This window comes from Piliocolobus tephrosceles, chromosome 1 (genome assembly GCF_002776525.5).
Source record: "Piliocolobus tephrosceles isolate RC106 chromosome 1, ASM277652v3, whole genome shotgun sequence".
Lineage (NCBI taxonomy): Eukaryota > Metazoa > Chordata > Mammalia > Primates > Cercopithecidae > Piliocolobus > Piliocolobus tephrosceles.
Window position 1 is genome coordinate 58,208,478 of NC_045434.1, and position 24,655 is coordinate 58,233,132.

At 50.7% G+C, this 24,655-nt stretch overlaps 1 protein-coding gene across 1 annotated transcript; it reads right to left on the reverse strand.

Annotated features, from left to right (window-relative positions):
- Positions 1-402: 402 nt before the first annotated feature.
- CSRP1 (cysteine and glycine rich protein 1) lies at positions 403-24,655 on the reverse strand. Its single transcript, XM_023187007.3, has 6 exons — positions 24,311-24,655; positions 13,046-13,158; positions 7,012-7,180; positions 5,712-5,841; positions 2,162-2,255; positions 403-1,658 (listed from the first exon to the last, which is right to left on the reverse strand). Exons 2-6 carry the CDS (start codon positions 13,155-13,157, stop codon positions 1,582-1,584), a joined length of 582 nt encoding a protein of 193 aa, XP_023042775.1. The 5' UTR covers position 13,158; positions 24,311-24,655; the 3' UTR covers positions 403-1,581.

The window sequence follows — 24,655 nt, forward strand, 5'->3', positions numbered from 1 at the left end:
AAGCAATTGGTCCTTAGAAAAAGCAGGAACAAATCCACTTTGATTCATTTCCACCAGGCTGCCTGCTAATTTTTTTTTTTTTTTGAAACAGAGTTTTGCATTTGTCGCCTAGGCTGGAGTGCAATGGCGTGATCTCAGTTCACTGCAACCTCTTCCTCCCGGGTTCAAGTGATTCTCCTGCCTCAGCCTCCCGAGTAGCTGGGATTACAGGCACCCACACCACGCCTGGCTAATTTTTTTGTCTTTTTGGTTGAGATGGAGTTTCACCATGTTAGTCAGGCTGGTCTCAAACTCCTGACCTCAGGTGATCCACCTGCCTCAGCCTCCCAAAGCCCCTGCTAATTTGATTGCTCGCATCGAGTTCCCTCCCAGCTCCACAGACACAGCATTGGGACACCAGAGTTCTGGTCTGAACAGCTTTATTGACCAGATGGAAATCAGCTTGGGTACAGCCCATGCCTGCAGCCCTTTCAGTGGATGGCTCCAGATAGTGTTGTCCTTTCAGTCGCTGGGAGCAGTGAGGCCCAGCCCTTTCCCCTTCCTCCCACCACTACTCCTAACCTGGGGCCTGGAAGGGGTGGAATGATGTGATCTAAGAGTCTCTGGAGAAGGGTGGAGTGGAAGAGGCAGGGTCTTGGGTTAAAGGGAAGATTCTGAGGTCTCAGGGCAAAGGAAAGGGGTGTTTGGATGAAGACTGAGGCTATGCCTACCTCCGTCCACATCTGAGGATCAAGGAGGTGTGGCAAGAACAGAACCCTGGCCTGGGCTCTGCTGGCCACAGCCTTAGGACCCAGGGTTAAGCCAGAGATAAATGAAGATTTGGGCCATTGATAAATGCCAATATATGTTTCAGGTATTTCATTAGGATCCCTCCATTAAGCAGGGAACTAGATGTCTGAGAAGATCAAATAACATCCTGACTTTGGGGTCCTTAGACCTGGGTTATTCTCCTCCCACTCCTAGTGGGAGGCTATCCATTCCACAAAGACTCAAAGGCAAGAGGCCTGGAGAAGCAGGGGCTCCTAGGACCCCGGCTGCCTGCCTCTCTGCCTCCGGTAGTGACTCCCTAAGCTGGGACTCCTCAGGCTTACTCTGAAGGACACCAGGAAGCCCACCTTCTTTCCCACAGAGGAGAATCTCTGGGATCCAAGAAACCCAGCCTTCCCCACTCCTCATCTTTGTCTTGCTTCCCTCTCCCTCCAGCCTGCTGCTGCTGCTCCTCTGGGTGCCAAGATGTGTCCTCAGGTGTCTTGGCCAGCTGATGGTGGACGTGCAGCACAAGAGGCTAAGAACAGAGCTCTGTGGGGCGAAGTGTGGGGAGAGGGGCCTGCTCTCACCTAGACTCAAAACACTGAGGTCTCCTACTGGTGATGGTGTCAGATCCCAGGCCTGGGGAGTCCTTTAGTGGGGTGGGACCTCAGGCAGACCCCCAAACCAAAGGGAGTCAGATGCCCAAGTTCAAGTCATTAGTGATATGTGGCAGGCATGAGAGAAATGAACCCGGAGGTCTCCAAAGCTGCTGGGAAGGGAATGGTGATGAATAGCGCAGGAGTGGGCAGGGTGTGGTGGGGGATGGTGGCCTCACTCAGAGTGGACCAAGGCCCCAGCTCCTTGCCCAAAACCAAAGCCCTTGGGCCCAAAGTTTTTAGCATAGCATCCTGCAGAGGAGAGAGAAGTGAAATAAGGGCATGTTCCTCCTCCACCCCCAGCCACACCACCCACCCTCCTGCTGAAGATCCCCCACTCCTAGTGCCCAGCCAGACCACTAGGGAAGAAAGGTCCACTAGGACCCCTCACCTCCACAGCACCCCAGTCTCAATAGTAAAATGGTGAAGAGGCTCTTGGTTCCACCCTGTACCCTGTACCCATTGCCCCAGCCACTGAAATTACAGAAGCATCATCTGCTGTAAGAGCATTGGACTGGGAGTTAGGAAGCCAGGGTCTAGCTCTATGCCTGCCTCAATTTGCTAGATGATGCTGGCCAAGTTGTTTTCCCCCTCTGGTCTTGTTTCCTCATCTGTACAACGAAGGAATCATACTAGATGTTCAGGATCTTGGATCCCAAGGCCAGGAATTAGTTTACATTCAGCAAAGGCAAGAATACTTAGCCCCCGCACCCCCTTGGGCCTCCTGACCCTCAATTAGAAGTGAAAACACCCACCTTTGCAGTAAATCTCGCCATCCTTGTCTGCCAGGGTGGTTGACTCGAGGCCTTTGCCACACTTGGCACATCGAAAGCAGGACTTATGCCAGGACTAGGCAGGGAAGGAAATAGTTAATGGCTTCCACAAGTGATGAGGGTACCCTCCACCCCAGGCCCACTCCCTTTGACATAACCATGGTATAAGGGCTCAAGCTACTTCTGAAGTCTGCTCAACTGGTGCTGCTGGGAGGACATGGCGCATGGTACAAGGCAGTAGAGGGAGAAGGCCAGAAACCACATGCCACCTTGCACCATCTTCCATGCTATGTTGCAATGGCCTGATGATTAGGGTCACCAGCTATACCACAAAAGGCAGGTGAGGGGGTGGATTTAACACCAAGGTAGCTGTTCCCCCACTGGCTGGGCCAGATGAGCCTTCTCCAGGCCCATCTTGCCAGTAGATCAGTGGTGTGAGCCAGGGCTTTGCACTCCTCCCAGTACTGTCACTTAGTACTTGAACAGCCCTCACCGGGAAGACCTCTGTGCCCCGTGTTGCCTTGGGGCATCTCATAGAGACACAAAGGGTCTTCTGTGGCACCTGGAGAAACTACACTCCTTAGGACTTTCCCTGCTGAGTTTAATGCAATTTCATAGACTTATTCTTCCAAAGTGATACTAGACAACATTGACTCTGGCTTCCTCTGTGCCAGGCCCTGTGCCAGGCACTTTACACTGGTGAAGTCAGTTAATGTTCACAGCTACCCAGTGGGGGACATACTGCCACCCTACTCTCCAATAGCTGATAGCCTTTGGGCAAAGGAGGCACCTAATTCTAGAACTTCAGAGGCTGGGCTGGTCCAGGAGAATCCCAATTACAAATACCTTCTCTGTGACCAGACATCATATGTTTAATCTAGCCCTCACATCCATTCTGTAACACAGGGCAAACAGCTCTCCCAGAAAAAAAAAGTGAGGCCCGAGTTTGTACACAGTGACGGGATGTTGCACAGACAGACTTCTCAGCAGCCAGCTCCCATCAACAGCTGGGCAGGCTAAGAGGCTGATGTGTAGACAGCTCTGCTTAACCCAGGAAAAGCAAGAGGCAGGCAGCAGTCAGATAAGACAAAACAAGGCCTTTTAAGGGCAAAGACACTCCTAGTGCCGGCGGATGAGAAGGGAAATTCATCCCCTCAGATTTCCTGGTTGCCTAACCCTGCACATTGGCTTCTCCTCCAAAGAGCTGAAATGGGGGGACCTGGGTCTAGGTCGGTGCCAGTGCAACCTCAGTAGTCACCCAGCCTTTGCTGCCTCCTCTATAAAGCAAGAGGCTGTTACCCCAAGCTATCCAGGCTGGAGAAAAACTGAATCACACCTAGACCAACACCTCTCCTCATATTTCCTAGCCACTCCCCTGCCAAAATAAGCTGAATCCCTTTGCTATTCATAAGCACCCAAACGTACTCCCAGCTCCTCAACATTTCTTGAGCGAGGCAATAGAAAGGTGGGGCTTCTCCCTACCTTTTCCACTTGAATGCAAAATTCTCTTATCCTACTCCTTAGTACAGCCCTAACTTTACCTTATAGCCTGCCTAAGTAATGTAAATAGTGATTCTTAGCTATTCTTAATAATTTTCTATTCTCATAATGAGATAGAACAAAAAACCCAACTTAACAATAGTATTAATGTCTCCTGTTTTCATATCCTTTAGTCAATGGCAAGGATCTTCATTGTGACCTCATAACAATCCCTGAAAATAAACAACAATAATAATAACAATAGCAAAACTATGCTGAGGACATACCAGGTACTACATTGCACATTAAACATGTATTATCTCATTTAATCATTAAAACTGCCTGGTTGTCGGGCATGGTGGCTCACACCTCACAATCCCAGCCCTTTGGGAGGCCGAGGTGGGTGGATCGTGAGGTCCAGGCTGGTTCAAGACCAGCCTGGCCAACATGGTGAAACCCCATTTCTACTAAAAGTACAAAAATTAGCTGGGTGTGGTGGCGCATGCCTGTAGTCCCAGCTACTCGGGAGGCTGAGGTAGGAGAATTGCTTGAACCTGGGAGGCGGAGGTTGTAGTGAGCTAAGATGGCACCACTGCACTCCAGCCTAGGCGACAAGAGTGAAATTCCGCCAAACAAAAACAAACAAACAAACAAACAAACAAAACTACCTTATTTGTCAGGGACCATTACTTGGTCCACTTTGCATTTCCTCCACCATCCAGGTCCACTTTAGAGCTGCAGAACTGAGACTTAGGAAGGATAAATTTTCCCAAGGCCACTCAGCCAATAAACAGCAAAACTAGGATTCAAAGCAGGCTGTCTAGAGTCCAATGTCTTAATTACCGTGCTAGGATTAACAATCCCTTCCCATTTTGCGGCCTTGGAAATGGGTTCAAAGAGGCTAAATGGCCCAAAGTAGCATTAACAGTAGTAACAGTAAGAACAAGGGCTTCGGAGTCAGTCAAACCTGGGCTTGAGCCTGGCTTAGCCCCTTCCTAGCTAGCAGATCCGGGCAAGTTATATAATCCTTCTGACTCCTAGTTCCTTCATCTGTACAACAGGGATACTAATCCCCATCTCCGTCCAACCATGACTGTGAGAGTAGAGAGTCTAACCTTGGCCTAAGTGTTAGTTGCTCAACATTTCTTGATCCATTCCCTTATCCCATTTCTCAAGGTCAAAAAGCCTTCCAAGCCAAAACCCAAATCCAGAAGAGCTGAAGATGGGCTCTAGGCCCACGCGTTCCATAACCTTGTTGTGTGATCTTGCCCAAGTCACTTTTCTATCTCAGGCCTCACATGATGCTCCAGAAATCCTCTCTGGCCTCATAGCTGAAAGACACCTCCTCTGTGATTTTCTGACTGCTAATCTGACACTGCAAACCCCGGGGGCAAGAGTTCTACCTCTTCTCTACTGCGGCCTATCTGAAGGAAGTGATTGGCTCAATTGGGAACGGTCGGTTTGCTACGGTGATTCTCACTGTGCATTGGTGATTGGGGGCTACTGTCAGAATATCATGGGGGAAGAGCATGTGTAGCAATTCTAAACAGTGTGAAAAAAAAGCCTCCTAGGAGGCTCTGATAGGCTTGAACCTTGAAAATCTCTGCCCTGGGGGTATTTGGATGGGTTTTTGGGAGTCCACATTCCATGAAACAGAATGTGTATTTTTGGGATCACAAATCCTTTGAAAATCTGATAAAAGCTATGGATCTAAGAAGCAGACATGTTCGGGGCTTTGTGGACCCTCTGCAGCCCATCCACGTACCCTTACATTCTGTTCTCCAATATTGGAGATACAGATTGATCATTGCCACTCCCTATGAATCGCCCATTGTCCATCAATGCTAGGGATGTCACTGTTCATGGCTGATATGAGCTCCTTGGAGACTGGAAAGCACAGGTACATGCAATCCACAGGGACAAAGGGAAGAGGTTAAACCCCAGTGCTCAGGCTGCCCTGAGCAGAACTAGGGTCACCAATTTAAAAGTTCTGGAATCCACATATCAGGAAGGTATCTCCCCCGATCCCTCTCATGCCCAGCAGCCGCCTTACCTTCCCAGCACCAATCACCTTCTCTGCAGCATAGACTGCCTGGCTGCATCGGGGGCAGCGCTCGGAGCCACCAATCTTCTGGGCAAATTTGGATGCATTGGGGTTGGTGGTGGGCCTGTGGCCAGGGGCTCTGCATGGAGAAGGGCATGGGGTGAGGTGACTTACAATGTAAGTACAGGTGGGGCTGGCACTGAGAGGGCATGACCCCACCTTCATCTCATGCCAGAGCAGTTCTCTTTGCCAGAGTCACAAAGGCTAGGGCCTCTAGGGTCATCTCCCATTTTACAGATGGACAAACCAAGCCTCAGCACAATGTTATTTCCATTATAACATCATACTTCCCTCGGTCACCCAGTTAACTCCAGAATCATTTAACACCCCATTTGCTAAGAATTGCCCTCCTCTGCCCCTCATTCCTGCAGCTGGTCTTTTAGCAGATTCTTTCCAGGAGAAATCTGCTGATGAATCGTTCCCACTGGGGCAATGACCTTGGCTGAAACTTGGTAACTCATCCATCATTTCCGTCCACCTCCCCAGGCTGAGGAGCCAGCCAGGCTGAGTGCCAACAGCCACCGTTTACCCAGAGGCCAGGGAGTGCTGTGGGGTAACGGGGGGTGGTGGGGCTGATGACACCCTATGGCATTTCCAAGAAAGGGAAATGACTTCTCCTCAGCAGTGAGAGACAGCAGGGCTGAGAGTGAGGCTGGGGTGGCAGTGGTGCTGCCCTGAGCCCCTGGTGTCACTCTGATACTCACTAGCCATGGGACCCCAGGCAAGTCACTGAGCCTGGGCTGGATTTTCTCATCTATAAAAAGAGGAAGTAACATGGCAAAACCCTGTCTCTACAAAATACAAAATTAGGCAGGTGTGGTGGCACACGCCTATACTCCCAGCTACTCGGGAGGCTGAGGCGAGAGGATCACTTGAGCCCAAGAAGCAGAGGCTGCAGTGAGCCAAGATTGCACCACTGCACTCCAGCCTGGGTGACAGAGCAAGATTCCCTTTCAAAAACAAAAAGAGGAAATTGAACTAAGTAATTCTTGGGGCCCCTCCCAGCTCTGACCCTTATACAAATATAGAATGCATGCTCCTTGCAGGGAGGAGCCTGGCCTGTTTCAGTCCCTGCTGAATGCCCAGCTCCTGCAGCAACCTGACACATAGGCGCTGCTCTGTGGTGCCTTTTAAATAACTGGTTTTCTGAGCCTTCCATTGCTTACCCAAAAATGGCTGCAAATGAGGCCTAATACAGGGGTTGGGGAGAGAGCTCAAGAAAAAGGTTGGGAGAGGATCTTTTACTCACTCCTCGTGCTTGATGCCCAGAGACTCCCCCTTGTCAGTGCTGAGGGTGCCTGCGCCCTGCCCGTAGCCATAGCCTTTGGGCCCATACTTCTTGCCGTAGCAGGACTTGCAGTAGATCTCCTCACCATGCACGGCCACAGTGGTGCTGTCCAGATTCTTCTTGCAGACCACTGTGGAGGGGAAGTGGATGCGGTGGATGCAGTGAATTGAAGGTGGGGTGAGCTGCTTGCTCATTGCAAGCTTCCTACAGCTGAAGCTCTCTGGGCTCTTTGCATACACAATATCCTGATCTTTCAGGAACTGTCTAGAAATGGAGGCAGGTGGGATGACCAATGGGTGGGAGGACAGAGGGATAGGATCTGCATGTCTGACTCTAGAAATGCTGACCAACACCAATTCTTCTTCCAGGACTCCCTGTGTGTCTCCTTTGGTCCTCTGCACTTCCAACCTTCCTAGGCTGCAGTGCAACACAGGGTTCAGAGGCAACAGCCTAGGCTGACCCCAAGCCACACGACGCCTGTTGAGGTTCCTTACTCTGCCCTCAACAGAGACCATATGTCCCAATGAGGGAGGAGAAAAAAGAAAAGAAGAAGGGCGGAGTTTTCCTGCCTTCAACAATGGAATCCAGAAGAGACTATCTGTGCATGCTGGCAGGGAGCCAATGGGGAGAGATGCAGGTGATGTGATACCCATAAGAAATGTTTAACATTTATTAAGTGCCCAGCATGGTGGGCTTTGAAACGAGATGCAGCTCATGCTAATCACAAGAGGATTTGAAGTTTCTAATCTGAGAAATCACTTTGCCATGAGAAGAAGTGAGGTCAGACACTGAGAACTTCCTGAGTCCTGGGGTAAGACAGAGTGGAATGGCAGGAACTAAGTATTGCAGTGGTCTGAGCTGGAAAGGCTGTGGGCCTCATATTTCATTCTGTTAATCTCAGAGGGGAGCTATGCCCAGCTATCCAGAGTAAAACAGTTTTGGCTGGGCTCAGTGGCTCATGCCTGTAGTTCCAGCAGTGGTAGGCCAAGGCTAGAGGATTATTGAGCCCAGGAGTTTGAGACCAGCCTGGGGAAGATGGCAAAACCCTGTCTCTATTTATTTAAAAATAAATAAATAAAACTTTTAAAAATAAAAATAAAGTTGAAACAGTTCAGAGCCTGGGGTCACGAAGAGTCAGACTGCCCAGAATTGAATGCCAGCTTTCTCCCTTTCCAGCTGTGTGCAAGTTATTTTGCCTGTCCAGCCTCTGTGTCCTCATTTTATAAATGAACGTAATAATGTCTGCCCCAAAAGACGGTGGTGAGAATCAAATGAGATCTGACATGTGAAGTACTTGGCACAATACCCTGCATACAAGTGCATAATAAATGTTGGCTACTCTTATTAGTATTATATAAAGTTAGTACCATCGGGAGACAAGGAAGTGGGAGGGACAGGCCCTGGCCTCAAGAGATCATTGCTTCTAACCTCCACATACTCCTCTCAAGGGATTCAACTGCATTCTATTTCTTTACTTGTCCTGTAATCCTAATTCGGTTTGATCATATTTCTTAAATATTGGAGTTCTGCATCTCAGCTGGACACGTCCTCAAATATGTCCTAAACATAGAAACCAAGGGATACCACTGGAGAAGCCATGCCTCTTACCACCCTCGGAGAAGCTCTCAGCTCCTTTCCTTGCAATTGCCATCCTCTTGTCTTTAAAGGGTCCAGCCCTCTGCCAGCTCCTCTCTCACCCTAAGCCCCAGGTTGGAGACTTCAGACTAAATAAGGACCCTCTTGTCCTGCCCTGGAGATCTCCATCTCATTCCAGCACTCTGGGCCATCCAAATATGGAACTTCCCACCATTCCCCCAGGGCCTGGCTCCCAAGAAGGAGGGAGAGCAAACCACAGGCCAAGGGCTCCAACATTCCCTTCTAGGGTGGGAAGTCAGGAATTGGCCTGGAATTGTTTTCCTGTAAGATCCAAATTGAACTGAAAATTCCAAGACCAGAGGGAAGGCGGAGAGCAGAGATAAGAGTGCTTGGGGGAACAGAGGTGTCTTTTGGCTGCTCTCTCCAGTAGGAGACCCAGGAACTCGGCCCAGGGCAGACCTCAGGGCCTGCAAGTTGACATCTTCCAGATGGTTCCCCTACCTAGGACCTCCCTGCTCCTTTCTGCTTTGCCTTGGCCCTTCTGTTCTCCCAGAGGCCCAATCCTGCCCATGGTGGCCTTCTGCCCCTCTACTTCCATCCAGGTGATGTAGTGAGAGACTCTGCAGCTCACTTGTAAGATCCACCAAAGACTCAATCAAGGAGAATTTTGAAGGCAGGCCTGAATAAATTTCTACCATATCATAGTAAGCCAATAAGGGGGGGGAAAAAAAGACTGGATTTGTTGGAAACACATACTTCCAGATGCCACTTCGGTGGGCCCTTGTGATGCTGCTTGGAAATACAGGGAAAAGGCAGCCCCAGGGGAGAGGTCAGAGCCCCCTTACCCCACTCAGAAATGGAGAATGATTCTCTGCTTCTGGAAGGAAAACCAAGGCCCACAAAACAGTTCCAGATCACGTGTTGGCCAGAGGCAGGGCCAGGCCAGAACCCAGCCCCTGACCTCCAGACCTGGTTGTTTTCTGCCAGCCATGGCTCCCCTCCAGTGGTCCATGCATGTGGGGCTGGGAGGGTGGAAAGTGACAGTAAGCCTCAGTCTGCGGGTGAGGAGACGCTGGTGTCAGAGGGTGCGCAAGGCTTCCATGAGCTTCCCCTGTGCTCTTGGATTCTAGGGAACAGCCCAGGGCCAACCTGCAGAGCCCTGTTCCATCGACCACCATCACAGAGCTCTTCTTTCCTCACAGCTGGCTGCTAAACCCGACCTTCCCCAGGAAGGAGCTTCATACAGCTCAGAGATGGGCACATAGCCTCAGGGCAGGTTCCCAGCCACGGAGCTGAGCTTTCCCACCAGCCTCTGAACCACCATCTGCTCATAGGATCTGGCAGCCCCTTTCAAGACCATGGTAGTGTACTGCAGGCCTTCTCAGTCCCCGCTCCCAGGCCAAGCCCAGAGTGAAGGTCATTCTCCCCAACTTTGCCTATGACATCATCATGTCTTCCTTCTGCCCATTCAGACCCTCAGGAAAGAGCACTGATATGGTTTGGCTGTGTTCCCACCCAAATCTCTCCTTGAATTGTAATAATTCCCATGTGTCAAGAGTGGGGCCAAATGGAGATAATTGAATCATGGGGGCAGCTTCCTCCATACTGTTCTTGTGATAGTGAAAAAGTCTCACAAGATCTGATGCTTATATAAATGGGAGTTCCCCTGCACAAGCTCTCTTGCCTACCGCCATGTAAGACATGCCTTTGCTTCTCTTTTGCCTTCTGCCATGATTGTGAGGCCTCTCCAGCCATGTGGAACTGTGAGTCCGTTAAACCTCTTTTCTTTATAAATTGCCCAGTCTCAGGTATGTCTTTATTAGCAGTATGAGAGTAGACTAATACAGACATGTAGGTGGGCAAGCTGAGTAGAATCTGGAGCCAAGGACCCACATGGTCACAACTGTTTTGGGGGACCCATCCAGGCCTGGCCATTGAGGGAGATAGCCCTTACTGCCCTTGGCCCAGACCTGGCTAGCCTCTCCCTTCTTCGGGAAGGAAAGTCCTTTGATTCAGTGGGCACCCTGAATGGGGTGGACAGTTATCACCAACTTCACTGGAAAAGAGAAATGATGCTTCTTCCATTCATAAACAAATCTTTGTCAGGAACCCACTGTGTGCCAGACACCGTGCTCGGCATGAGGAATGAGCAAGTTGTGGAGGTGGCTCAGCCTGCTGGGACATGTGCAGTGCTAGGGGGTCCACTTGGTGCTCTGATACCCAAGAGCCGCACCGGCCCTGAGACCCTAGCGTGACCTGAGACTGCTTCCTGTGGCTGCTCATTGCATAACACCCCCACCCACCGCCCCCAACCCTCCCTGGAGCCCTGCTCCCCAGCCTGACTTTCTACAACTGTTTCTCATCCGCAACGCCCCTCACACCCTGCCCCAGGCCCTGCTCCTTCCTTCCTATGCCACCCCCTGAATTCCTGACTTCCCTCAACCCTCTGACCGACTACTCCTCCACAAACAGGTCTGCAGGCGGGCACTCCCACCCACAGCTGACCCCTTATGGTCAGTGATTAAGCAACATCTGAGAGCAAAGAGAGGGGCCCTTAGGATCCCAGCAGCCTAGACCCCCTTCCCAGCCAGCGCCAAGCTCTCTCTTATTCCCTCTGGAAAGATAAACGGCTTAGAAATTCCTAAGAGTAGTGAACTGCTGATAACAAGACGCTGCTGTTTCTGGCCTCCTTTGCAGGCTGGAAGCCAACAAAGCTCCACTAAACCTTGTTTACTCCCCATTCATCAGACGCAGCCCTGGAGCTGTCACTCCAGGCCCAGCTGAGCAGGATGTGGGGCCCCTGCTGCCCTGTGCGGGGTGGCCTCAGGTTGGTTCTGCCTAGCAACAGGCAGAGATGCAAATGGTCATTGAACAGGTGGCTCTTGGCCCATCTGGATCCTACTCTGGAGCACAAATCATGAAACTTTGCTTCATGTAATGCAGAACAGACAGGACCCCATTCTTGGATCTCCCAGATGGGCTGGGGCCGCAGCCCCTGGTGAGGGCTTCTTTTATCACACCCTCTTGCTATAGATCCCTCAGCAGTGTGCGTGTGCGTGTGTGTGTGTGTGTGCGTGTGCGTGTTGTGTGCATATCATTTCTTCAACACTCGTAATTATTTTAAGTGCTTTGTTTTACAAGCTCCTTTCATTTTAATTCTCACAACAATCCCACGAGGTAACTATTATTACCTCCACTGTAATAATGAGAAAACTCAACCAGAGAAACTGAGTAACTTGTCCATCATCACACAGATAATAAACACCGAATCTTTTTTAACTAAGACATTCTTCTACCATCCATTCTGCCTACCCTCATGGAGAATGTACCTTGGCGGGCACAGTGGCTCACACCTGTAATCCCAACACTTTGGGAGGTTGAGGTGGGCAGACTGCTTAAACCCAGGAGCTCAAGGCCAGCCTGGGTAATATAGGGAGACCCTGTCTCTCTGAAAATTTTTTTAAAAAATTGGCCAAGCATGGTGGCATGCATGTGTAGTCCTAGCTACTCAGGAGGCTGAGGTGAGAGGATCATTTGAGGTAGAGGTTGTAGTGAGACACTGCACTCCAGCCTGGGTGCCAGCGTGAGACTCTGTCTTAGGAAAGAAAATGCACCTTGCCTCTTCTTCTAACCCAGGCCTTCTGCTCTGATCACTATGAACCAACTCATTTAGGAACCTGAGGAGAGGCTTCTCTAAGTTGCCACATCCTGGAAACATCACCTGGTCCAGGTACCAGTGGATACAGCATCACTGTATCAGGATCCCTGGGTCGACCTGACCTCTGTGAGTTGCTTGGCATCTTTTGTCTGATTTCCTACTCATCTAGGCCTGTGACTGGAGCAAACCTTGCTCTGGCTTCTTAGGAGTAGATATCAGGGAACTTTGCACTCCCTCTTCCTCTCATCCCAAGCTAAGTGGGAATGGGAAGTGAGGAAGTGAATGGGCCAGGCTGCAAGGGCCTGAGGAAGGAGGAGCCCCGCTCTTCCTCCAGACTCAGCTTTGCCATGAGGTTGTGGCCTCTGTTTCCTTTGAACAAGATATAATTAGGGTCCAAAGCGCTGAAAGTGTTTTGCTCTGAAATGATGAAATCATGGCAGGGAGAGAGAGAAGAGAGAACTGAGTGGAAAGTTTTCTTAACCAAGTCTTTACAGCTTGGCTTTCAGCCCCTGAACGCCTGCCACCCCGACCCACTCTGGCCAGTTTATCCCTTAGAAAGAAGCTTCTGAACGGAACAAAGAGGCCCTTAAGTGTTTCCCTGCCCAGATGCGCTTCAGCCAAATGTCAAGCTGTTTACATCCCACGGGACCAGTTCCCTGGTGTGTTGACAGGCCCAGCCTGTGGGGGCAGGCCTGTCTAGGGTGTCCAAGACAACAGCAGCAGGGCCTGGGGCGTACTCACTGCACAGGAAGCAGGATTTATGGAAGCTGTTGCCTTCACACTGAACCTCTTCGGCAAAGTAAACCGTCTTCTGACACACGCCACATTTCTTGCCTCCTCCCCAGTTCGGCATTCTGAAAAGGGACACAGAAATGGGAATTAATTTTACAGGGAGATGGAAATATCTCAGATTGTCAATGACAGAAATTCAACAGCCAGAGCCGGAGGAGAGAAAGATGAGGGCAGAATGCCTAGTGGGGCCACCAGGCCTGGCAGAGCACTTTATGCTAGCTCTCGACAGCATCCTCACACGTTACTCAGGGATTTCCTCCCCCAGTGTAATCAACAGGTCTTTACAGAGAAGCTGCTGCATTTTCAGCCCTGTGCTAGGCACTCTGAAGGATATGGATCAGTAGAGGAAACAGGCTTTATAAAGAAGGCTGCAGCGACCATAAAAATGGACTGCCTACCCCTATACACGTCTCAAAGAGAATGTGGAAGGGAGGAAGCAGACAGAACACAGCTGGGAAAATGCAAGTCCATTTGTACGAAATTCACAAATGGGCTAAACTCACATTGTCAAGGGATGGACACATGGGTGGAAAAGTTACTACAGAATAGCAAGGGAATGATGATCACAAGCTTTTACCTTAGAAGAGTTACCTCCAAGGGAGGGAAGGGACCATGACTGGGTGGGAGACCAGGCAGGCTGGCAAGGCACTGCCTGGCAATGCTCTCCTTCTTAACTCAGATAGTTGTCATATGGGGGCTTACTTTATAATTATTATTTGAACTGTACATTGTGCACACTTTTGTATATAAGCTATAGTTCACCACAAGAAAAAAGGTGTTTTTTTGTTTGTTTGTTTGTTTTTTAAAAAAAAAGCAGGGCTGGGTGTGGTGGCTAATGCCTGTAATCCCAGCACTTTGGAAGGCTGAGGTGGGCATATCACCTGAGGTCAGGAGTTCCAGATCAGACTGGCCAATGTGGCAAAACACTGTCTCTACTAAAAATACAAAAATTAGCCGAGTGTGGTGGCATGCCCCTGTAATCCCAGCTATTCGGGAGGCTGAGGCAGGAGAATCGCTTTAACCTGGGAGGTGGAGATAGCAGTGAGCCAAGATAGTGCCACTGTACTCCAGCTTGGGCAACAGAGCAAGACTCTGTCTCAAAAAGAAAAAAAAGAAAAGAGAAGCACGGGGTAGGCACACAGGGCAGAGTTATCAAGCTTCAGAGGAGGGGCTTTTACAAAATCAGATTTAGTAACACCACCCCACATCTAATGAATTATAAGCTCTGAGAATGAGGTACTTGAGAGAATGAGGTACTTGAGTCTGAATTTTTAACAAGCACCCCGGCAAACAAAGCAGGTGGCCTGGACCAACTTTGAGATGCTCTAGATGTTGGTTCAGATCTGGGGTTCCGATGCCAGGCAGGTTTGGCTCAATCTTGATCCTGTCACTCACTGGCTCTGTGACCTTGGGCAAGACAGTCAGTCTTTCTAAACCTTGATTTCTGTATCTGTTAAATAAGGATAAAAGCCGGGCGTGGTGGCTTATGCCTGTAATCCCAGCACTTTGGGAGGCTGAAGCAGGCAGATCACAAGGTCAGGAGTTTGAGACCAGCCTGACCAACATGGTGAAACCCTGTCTCTACTAAAAATAGAAAAATTAGCCGGGTGTGGTGGCGCCCGCCTGTAATCCCACCCACTCAGGAGGCTGAGGCAGGAGAATCGCTTGAACCTGGGAGGCAGAGGTTACAGTGAGCCAAGATCACACCATTACACTTCAGCCTAGGTGACAGAGCGAGACTCCGTCTCAAAAAAAAAAAAAAAAAAAGCAGATAAAAATCGTGACTTCACCGAGTATGTCTGGCGATTAAATGAGATATGATACGTCAAAGGCAAGGCACAGTGCCTGGCACATACACGGCGCACACAAGTCCAGGTGATGCCTCAGGTCAGTGCCCGCATGGCCACAGAGCAGCACAGAAGGTAACACTAGTGAGTGTGGAGAACAGATGGGGCCTGCTTCTCTCCTTCCATTTCACTCACTCACTCAACAGACATGGCTGAAGGAGGGAGACCGTCCTTCCAGCTCTTTCAACAGAAGTTCATGAGGGAAGGGCTATACAAAGCACCACCTACAGTGGGTACAGGCTTGGTGCCGGGGGTTGCCCAGGACATGGTGAGTAAAGGACACAGGGAGGTGCTGGGAAATAAAGGGGCTTGGAGTCAGAGGGGTCTGTTGCCTCAGGAGGCAAAGGAGCCTAAGGAGAGAGCTCACGGAACCTGTGGCATGGAAATGTTGAAAACAGGGATGTGGCAACCAGAGCCCACCCTCCTGGTAATAGAGCTTGTGCCAGCAGCTAAAGAGTCAAAGTCAAGGGCAGAGGGAGACAGTCTCCACTACTGGAGAGCTTCCCATCTGAGGGTGACACAGGCTTCGGCTCAAGTAGGGATCCAGGTCATGTTCACCACTCTGTCCCCACGCCCTGCATAGCACTTGGCATGTGGCTGTTCATATAGGTGGCCAGGAAATAGCTGAGGAATGAATGAAGGATGCACTGATATTGAAAGCCATGGCTTCTGGGACCATTCTCTCTGCATGGTGAATCTCTGCAGAGCCTGGTTCCCAGTGGAGGTGCTTGGTAAGTGTTTGCAGGCTGAGAGGCAGAGCTTACTGTGGGGAAGTGGTATTGGTGATGCTGGGGGATCTAGGTAGACAGTGCCTGCTGTATAAGCCCAGTTCTCCCTTTCCCAGGTTCTGGACCAGCCACACCTCCTCAGGCTCCCACACATCACTGACACACCTGGAAGGAATTTCTGTAACTGCTCACATCCCCATTTCTATCTTCCTCAGATAACCCGTGGGGCCTGAGCCTCCAGATCCAGAGACAGTCCTCGTTCCCAGCCTCTGATGTCACACTGTTCCTTCAGCCTCTTTCTGTTCTGAGGACTGCTAGCTGCCCTTGTCAAGCAAAGGTTTGGGGCTGAAAACCATACAATATGAAGGACAGTTAGATAGGAATGGCAGTCAGCAACATGTATCATGGTCGGCCTAACCATCAGCCATTTCCCCCTTCTTCCTTGCTACAAATCCCGATTTTATTCAGGCCATTGAGTGACTGCGGAGATGCCCTTTCCCCAGATGGAGGAACAGAGCCTGTGTCCCCTAAGCCAACCATACAGATTCTATTCCCCTGCCAGTGGCTGGATCAGGAACAGGCTGAGACCATTTCTGGCCAGTGAGATGTGAGGGGAGGTCTGCTTGGGAAGCTTTTGTGATAATGTGTCCAGTTGTACAGACCCACACAGGCTCTCCTCTCCCTCTGATCAGGTGACTCAATGTGACCCTTGGAACTCAGCCACAGCACCCACACTGCCATGGACTGAATGCCTGCTATGCATCAGATGGCTCATCTGCATCATCTCTCTATTTTTTTTGAGATGGAGTCTCACTCTGTCACAGAGACTAGAGTGCAGTGGCACAATCTCTGCTCACTGCAACCTCCATCTCCTGAGTTCAAGCAATTCTCATGCCTCGGCCTCCTGAGTAGCTGGGATTATAGGCGCCCGCCACTGCCACCATACCCGACTAATTTTTGTGTGTGTTTTTTTTTTACAGACGGGGTTTCACCATGTTGGCCAGGCTGGTCTTGAACTCCTGACCTCAAGTGATTTGCCTGCCTCGGCCTCCCAAAGTGCTGGGATTATAGGCATGAGCCACCGCTCCCAGCCGCGTCATCTCATTTCATCCTCATCATACGAAGATAAGGAATGTGTGCCCACCTTACAGACAAGACAAGCAAGGCTCAGAGCGGTTAGGCAACTTGCTTATAGTCACACAGCTGGAAGGGGTAGACCTGGGACTCTAATGCAAGCTCATCTATTTCTGAGTTCTCTGTGCTCCAATCACAATGCTGTGGCCCTTGCATATTTAAGAGGGGCTGCTCGTGGTAGGCATACAATACATCAGTGCTGGCCCTCTTCCTCAGCCTTCTCCAACCCCCTGAACCAGCAGGGGACATACTCAGGCCCCTAGGAACACCCCTAAGGGAGGAAAATTCCCCCAGCCACATGGTTGGGAGCCAGTTCCAAACACTGTTTTGTTACAGACACAAAAGCCCTTCTCTCTCTGGGGGAGACCCACAGCTCCATACAGGCCTCCCCTTGTTTTCCCTGGCTCCGTGTCAGGGGCCCACATCCAGCAGGGCCCCAGGGAATCAGGACCATGGGCGGAGAAATGGGTGAAACCCAAGGACCTGCCAGTAAGGAAAATCTGCTCAGGACACCTCTTGGCTTTTAGCTAGGCTGCTCTTTGAGCCTGGTCATTTAGTTGGGGTAAGGGTAGGGGGGGTCTCCCCTCAAGAGCCCAGTGAAAGGACAGGGCTCTATTGCCTTGAGATGAAAAGTGATGACTCTGTCCCTAACCAGGAAGGGTTTCAGGCGGTGCCTATGGATGGAGTCCTGTCCCCCTCTGCCCACAAGAGGATCCCTCCAGGTGACCCTGCCTGTGGGGAAGAGGCTAAGCTGGAGGAAACCCTGGCAACAGACGGGGCTCAGTCTCCACTCCACCAACTCCCTTTCTGCCCAGCCCCTTCTCTCCAACAGCCAAATTCTGCCTGTAGGGAGGCCAAATTGCCTTAAAAGGAAACCTGTTTCTCAGAGTTCATGGAGTGCCTTAGAGGGACACTTGGCTCCTTCTTAATTGCCTTCCCAGCTCTCAGGGACAGAGGCCCTGCAGAAGGCTGGGACAAGAGAAGTTCCTGAGGTCAGGGTTCAGGCTGCACAGGTCAATGGTTAGGAAAACAGGAGCTGGGATTCAATCAATACAGATTCACCCCTTCCTAGCTGAATGACCTTTGGCAAGTTACTTTCCTCTCTGAGTGTCAATTTGCTTGTCTCTAAAATGGACCACATACGGACTCCCTAAAACTGAGCTGTAAGGATTAAATGAGGATGTATGGAAGTGATGGCCAGCACACTGTAAGTGCCCACCCCTCTGACTACCACTCACACGACTGGCCCAGTCATACCTCCACACCATACTGCTAGATGTGGGCCAGCCGTCCACATGTAGGTAGTCCACATATGGAAGGAATGAGGCTTAAGAGGTAACATGCCAAATAGGGCCAGGAACTCCTGATTCATCTGCCAGCCCGGCAAATGAGTGTGGGACAAGTTACTTGCCATTCTTTGGGGTTTAGCTCCCCCCAGCTGTCTATGATGTCCCATTTCACTGTGTTGACCATCTCAACGGAGAACAGAGCTTGAATTTTCTACTGAATGGCTGAAAACACCTGGTCAGCTATTTTCCTGAAATGGCTGGAGGCTAGAAGCCTGCTGTGTCTGCTGCTACATCTTCCTATTAGATACAGTTCTGGCTGTCCCATTAGAACTGTATCCAGGGCCGGGCGCAGTGGCTCAAGCCTGTAATCCCAGCACTTTGGGAGGCCGAGACGGGCGGATCACGAGGTCAGGAGATCGAGACCATCCTGGCTAACACGGTGAAACCCCGTCTCTACTAAAAACTACAAAAAACTAGCCGGGCGACGTGGCGGGGCCTGTAGTCCCAGCTACCCGGGAGGCTGAGGCAGGAGAATGGCATGAACCCGGGAGGCGGAGCTTGCAGTGACCTGAGATCCGGCCACAGCACTCCAGCCTGGGTGACAGAGCGAGACTCCTTCTCAAAAAAAAAAAAAGAACTGTATCCAGATCCCCAGTTAGGACTGTACCCAGATCCTCAGTCTTGAGACGAGAAAGCCAAGGTGGCAGCTCTTACAGCATCAGTGAAAGGAGAAGAAAAAGGTCACAGACTCTCGCAGTCACCCCAAATCTCATGAAAGTCAGGCTTGACTGGGTGTGGTGGCTCACGCCTGTAATTCTTACACTTTGGGAGGCCAAGGCAGGCGGATCACTTGAGGTCAGGAGTTTCAGACCAGCCTGGCCAACATGGTGAAACCCCGTCTCTAATAAAAATACAAAAATTAGCCAGGTATGATGGCAGGCGCCTATAATCCCAGCTACTCAAGAGGCTGAGGCATGAGAATTGCTTGAACCCAGGAGATGGAGGTGACAGTGAGCAGAGATTACACCACTGCACTCCAGCCTGGGCAATAGAGAAAGGAAAGGAAAGGGAAAGGAAAGGAAAGAAGGAAAGAAAGGAAAGGAAAGGAAAGGAGAGGAGAGGAGAGGGGAGGGGAGGGGAGGGAAGGGAAGGGAAGGGAAGGGAAGGGAAGGGAAGGAAAAAGAAGAAAAGTCCAGCTCAGGTGACAGGTTGAAAGAACCATCGCAGAGATGTAAAATCCCTAAATGCCAGCCACCAGTGTCTTAAGGCAAGCCCCTTCTTATCAAACCCTTCAAAACCATCCCATATCTTTATTTCTCCAGTGGAAAAATCCCGTCTCTCCCATTCCAAAATCACTTATTCCCTAGGGCAAAAGAGAGACTGACGGCACAGGGCCAAAGTCCCCACCCACTTGCTCCAGTAGAAACCTGTCAGATGTTTATCTAGCTCCCTCGCATTAGCTGAGCTGCTTAGTATCTGCCAGGTGGACAGGAGGGCTGGCATCCCTTCCAATCTGTAGCTCAGCTTTTGCCCCTACGTCCCAGTGTCCAGAGAGCAGCTGAGGGCAGAGAGGGAAGGAGGGGGCCCCGCTGGTCAGGGCTCAAAGCCAAGTCTTAGAGGTGACACCTAAGAGCCCAGGAAATCAGCGTCTCCTGAAGGTCAGGGTCACGGGTAGGGGGAGAATGGCTGCCATGGAGATGAGGCAGGCATGGCCTCAGCTTTGCATATCCCACCTCATGTTTCTGTCAGAACCCTGCACATGACCCGCCTCTCTGAGAAAGTAACCAGCATCACTGAGCTACCATCACTCCAGGCCCTATGGGACTCCAGAACTTGACTGTCATTCTAGCTCAGGGATCCTTCTCTCTATTGTATGAGTTTTCTCTTTTCAAATCCATGTCCAGTGGCCCTTGTGAGACTGTGAGCTGACAAGGATGGTGTATGTCTCTCCCTTTCCCCACTTGCCCCCGATGCCTTCTAGAGCAGAGCTCCCTACTCTTGGAGCTCAGAAGTCTGCAGGGTGCAGTGGCTCATTCCTGTAATCCTAACGCTGGGGGAGGCTGAGGTGGGCAGATCACTTGAGGTCAGAAGTTCAAGACCAGCCTGGCCAACAGCATGAAACCCCATCTCTACTATAAAAAAAAAAAAAAAAATTAGCCGAGTATGGTGGCACACACCTGTAATCCCAGCTACTCGGGAGGCTGAGGCAGGAGAATCGCTTGAACCCAGGAGGCAGAGGTTGCAGTGAGCCAAGATCGTGCCACTGCACTCCAGCCTGGGGGACAAGAGTGAAACTGTCTCAAAAAAAAAGAAGTCTGAAGGTCAACACAGGTAGAAATGGAGGTCGTTGACTTCTTTGTAGTATTTTAAAACTTCTACAGGAAATCCTGTATTATAATAAAGCCTCACAGACAAATTAACAGATGGGGTTTCCTTGTTTTTATCCAGATCTGGAATGATGTTGGTTATTCCATGCTGAACAAGATGGTGTGAATGATTTTTCTTTGATTAATTTTTTAAAAGTTAAAGCAAATTAGCACTTAGGCCTTATAAACACAGGTTGTTTGCAGTTGACATCCCAGGAAACACCAACCCACGCTCCCCCTACCCACATAAAGAAAGCCAGGCACACAGTTGGGGGTAGGGGGTGCTGGCAGCCTAGCTGGGGCTGAGCTCCAGCTGCTAACCTTCCATTTCTTCCTCTGTTGTCACCGCTGAAGACTCAGACACTGCCTTCTGGCCCTGGGGAAGCACTGGAAATACCAGAGTCTGGAAATGCTAGCTGCCCCCGTATTTACACACTTTACCATATATGGGAATTACTCAGTGCTGGCGTCAGACACATTCCTGGGGAGCTGCGTAGTACAGGCACGTCATTACCATATAAATTCTTGACAACTGGAAACAGCAGTCAGAACCCAGGACCCCTCCACCTCACCTTCTCTGCCCTCCCCTCAAGTTTGACTAGCTCGCTCTCTCTTTCTCAAGCAGGCTCTTTTCCAGGCTTCTTTTCTTTCTGCAAACCTTGCTCTGAAACTCAACATGCAGAGGTGGTGAAAGCATATCCATTGGTGACTGGCAACTAACTCTCAGGGGTCCCCTCTGCTCCTACCTGGCCATGCAACAGACTGAAAACCCAGAGGTCAGGAGTTCTAACCCTGAGCCATCCAAGTGAAAGATATCTTCCTTAAATAGTTTATAAGTCACTGTAAAGCACCTTGTAAAGCTGATGTGTTTCACAAAAGGCAGATATTTCCTTAGTGAGTTGATCTGGAAAAAGGAAATGTAGAGGAGCAAAGAAAAATACTAAGGTAGTGACTGAGCATACGTTCTGGAAACAATCAGCTTATGTTGGAATGGCAGCTTCGCAACTGATCAGCTGTGATCCTGAGCAAGTTTCTTACTACCTCTGAGCCTCAGTTTCTCCATTTGTAAAATGGAGAGCATCACTAGCTACTTCATAAATTGTCCAAGATAACACATGTGAAGTATTTCTCACACTGGTATACCGCAAGTGCAGGTATCTGGTTATCCTTATCTTAAGGACACACCAACTCTAATACCTATTGTTCAGTTTTGTGTCTCTTTTGATATTTGACAATATGCTTAAGTAATACCAAATGGCTGACTTGGAGGAAAAAGTCTTTTTATTCTCACTAGCACCTCTTTGGATCCCAAAATATTTAACCCATGTGTCTTCATCTAGCCAGCCAATGTTTCACAATAAGCTAGGCTTACATAAATATTTAAAACTTTAGCAACCTGCCAGAAAAGCCTTCCCAATTTGCTTCCCCCACCAGGAGATGGATAGTGAATAAAAACTATGTTGCCAGGCATAGTGGGTCATGCCTTAATCCCAGCACTTTGGGAGGCTGAGCTGGTGGTGGGGACAGGGAGGGGATCACTTGAGGCCAGGAGTTCGAGACCAGATTGGCCAATATAGTGAGACGCTGTCTCTAAAAAAAAAAAAAAAAAAAAAACAGGCCGGACGCAATGGCTCATGCCTGTAATCCCAATGCTTTCGGAGGCCAAGGCAGGTGGATCACCTGAGGTCAGGAGTTCAAGAACAGCCTGGCCAACATGGCAAAATGCCATCTCTACTAAAAATACAAAAAAATTAGCTGGGTGTATTGACAGACATCTGTAATCCCAGCTACTTGGAAGGCTGAGGCAGGAGAACCGCTTGAACCCAGGAGGCGGAAGTTGCAGTGAGCCAATGTTGCACCATTGTACTCCAGCCTGGGCGACAGAGCAAGACTGCCTCAAAACAAAACAAAAACCAAAAAAAAAAAAAAACCTATGCCTTTTTTTCTCTCACCTACTTGTCAATCTACCCAAGTGGAAAAACTGGCTAGTAACTATTTGCAAGGTTTATGAGTGACCAGCAGGCCAACTCAGCTGAAAGACCATTGCTACCCCACTCATTCATCAAATATGTACTGATCACCCAGTCAAGTGTCACTACACTCCCAGGCTGCAACTCTGGCCCAGCTCCAGAAGCAGATGCCCATGTGTGCAATTAAAGAGCAAACACCTGGGCCAGGAAAGAAGGTGCTAAGACAGACTAGAGGCAAAGAGGCCACAGCACCCCTGTTTTTCCCATTGTATTAGCAGGCCAGTTGCAGAGCTGATGGGCTTTCTCTTTAGTTTCTCTCCTGCATCCCCCGCATACCCTCCATCCCGGGCATCTCAGGCCTTGCAGACAGTTCTCTCCTCCCTCTCCTCTAACCCACACTACACCCTCTGCAGGATAAACTTCCTTCCTCGTCTGCCTCCGCCCCGGATATCCTCTCCAAGGCAAAAGGGTCATTCACTGGAAGACCGTGAGCAGGAGGAAGCTGGATTTAGGAAACAATGGGTAAAAGTTGCCCATCAGCAGTTGAGGGCTGAGGACAGTCTCTCTCAAAAGAGGTAGCCTGGCCTCCTGAGCCAGAAACCAGCTGGAGAGTCAGGAGGCAGCAGCTGAGTGAGAGCAGGGGAAGCTCAGTACCATCCCCAAATCCCATCTGGGGAAAATCCCCAACATGCACTCTGAGAGGACAGAGGGAGACAGGCAGCACCTTCAGCCTCCTTAGCTTCTGGGAGATAGGGAAGGGATGGGGGGGCGGACAAGAAAGAAGACAGTAACTGACAGATCACTCCTGTGTCGGAGGTTCTGTGTAATACATTCCCCAAGTAGCATCCCTGAAAGAAATTGAGGCCTTGAGAAGTTAAATAGTTAATCCAAGGAAATCTGTGTGTTAAGTGGCAAATCTGAGTCAAAACTCTGCCTTCCAAACAATCCCCCACCAAGACGCCAGGCCACCTCTTCATGATACACTGATGATACACTTTCTACCAGGGCCCAGTGGATTTCCTCGGTGCCACTGTGACAGTATCCCAGCGTGGGGAGGGCCTGCCCATTCATTCACTCTCAGGGAGCAGCGGGGTGGGTGGCCAGAGCCCAGGGCTCTAGGCAGAGCCTGAGCCCACTATTGCTCCAGCCAATTCCTGGGTCCTGGTTAGATCACAACAGCACCAGAACCAGAAGCATGCAAAATATTCTCTGGTCTGTACTGCTAGATACATACCTGCCTCAGAGGGCTGACTGTTAGCTAACACATTGTGATTTGCTTTAAACGCGCTCAACACCAGTCCCTTTCTTACTCCCCAGCTTTCAAGGACTGAGGCCAGAAAACACTGACTGCAGGCTCTTTCAGGTTTCAGTAAGCATCACCACCTAGCACCAAGATTTGGAGTGGAGAGGTTTCCATGCAGTTCTTTCGCAAGAGGGAAAACTCACACCTGCGCTCAGGGACACAGATGTCCAAAGTCAGGCCCATGAAGCCAGATGTTTGCCTCACCCCGCCAGCAGGCATTTTCTCCCCAGCAGAGGGTGAGGGAGGGGGTGGCACGGATGCCCTCATCTCTCTGCCATACAATGAGCGTCAGTGGCGCGCAGAATCGCCGATTGTACTGCCCGACCCGCAGGCGGTTGGGGGTTGCCGGGTCGCCTTGGGTCACGGACACGCGGAAGCCAACTGTGTCCAGGAAGCCCAGGAAGGCCCGAGATGGGGAGGGACCTAGTGCCTCCAGGAAAGAGCAGCACTGCCCGGGCTAACTGCGGTCACTTCTCACAATTCCCTGCCTGCGACAGCCCCGGGGGCCGCGGAGGAGCGAGCAAGACCTGGAGGCGCTGAGTGCGTGCCCAGGCGCCCCTCGGCGGGGCGCACTCACCTGGCAGCTGGCTCGGCGGCGCACGGGCGGCAAGCGCTCTCGGAAGTGGCGGCTGGGTGCGCCCAGCCTGCGCGCCGTTTTGTTCCGCTCCGGGGAAGGCGTGTCCCGGGCCACGCCAACCAGTGGGCTTTGCACACTGCACCACTCCAGGGCTGATGTCATGGCGCGAAGCCCGGCGGTGCTGCCCTCCCAGGCCCCAGGACGGCCCGGTCGGCAGGGGCGGGGGCAGGAGTCGCCGACTCTGGGGGTGCCCAGCGCTTGTGCTGCGGTCCCACTGTGCGCCCTGTCGCCGCCACCGCGGAAAACGTCTTGCACGTGCGAGGGACATTTCAGGAGTTTCCTGTC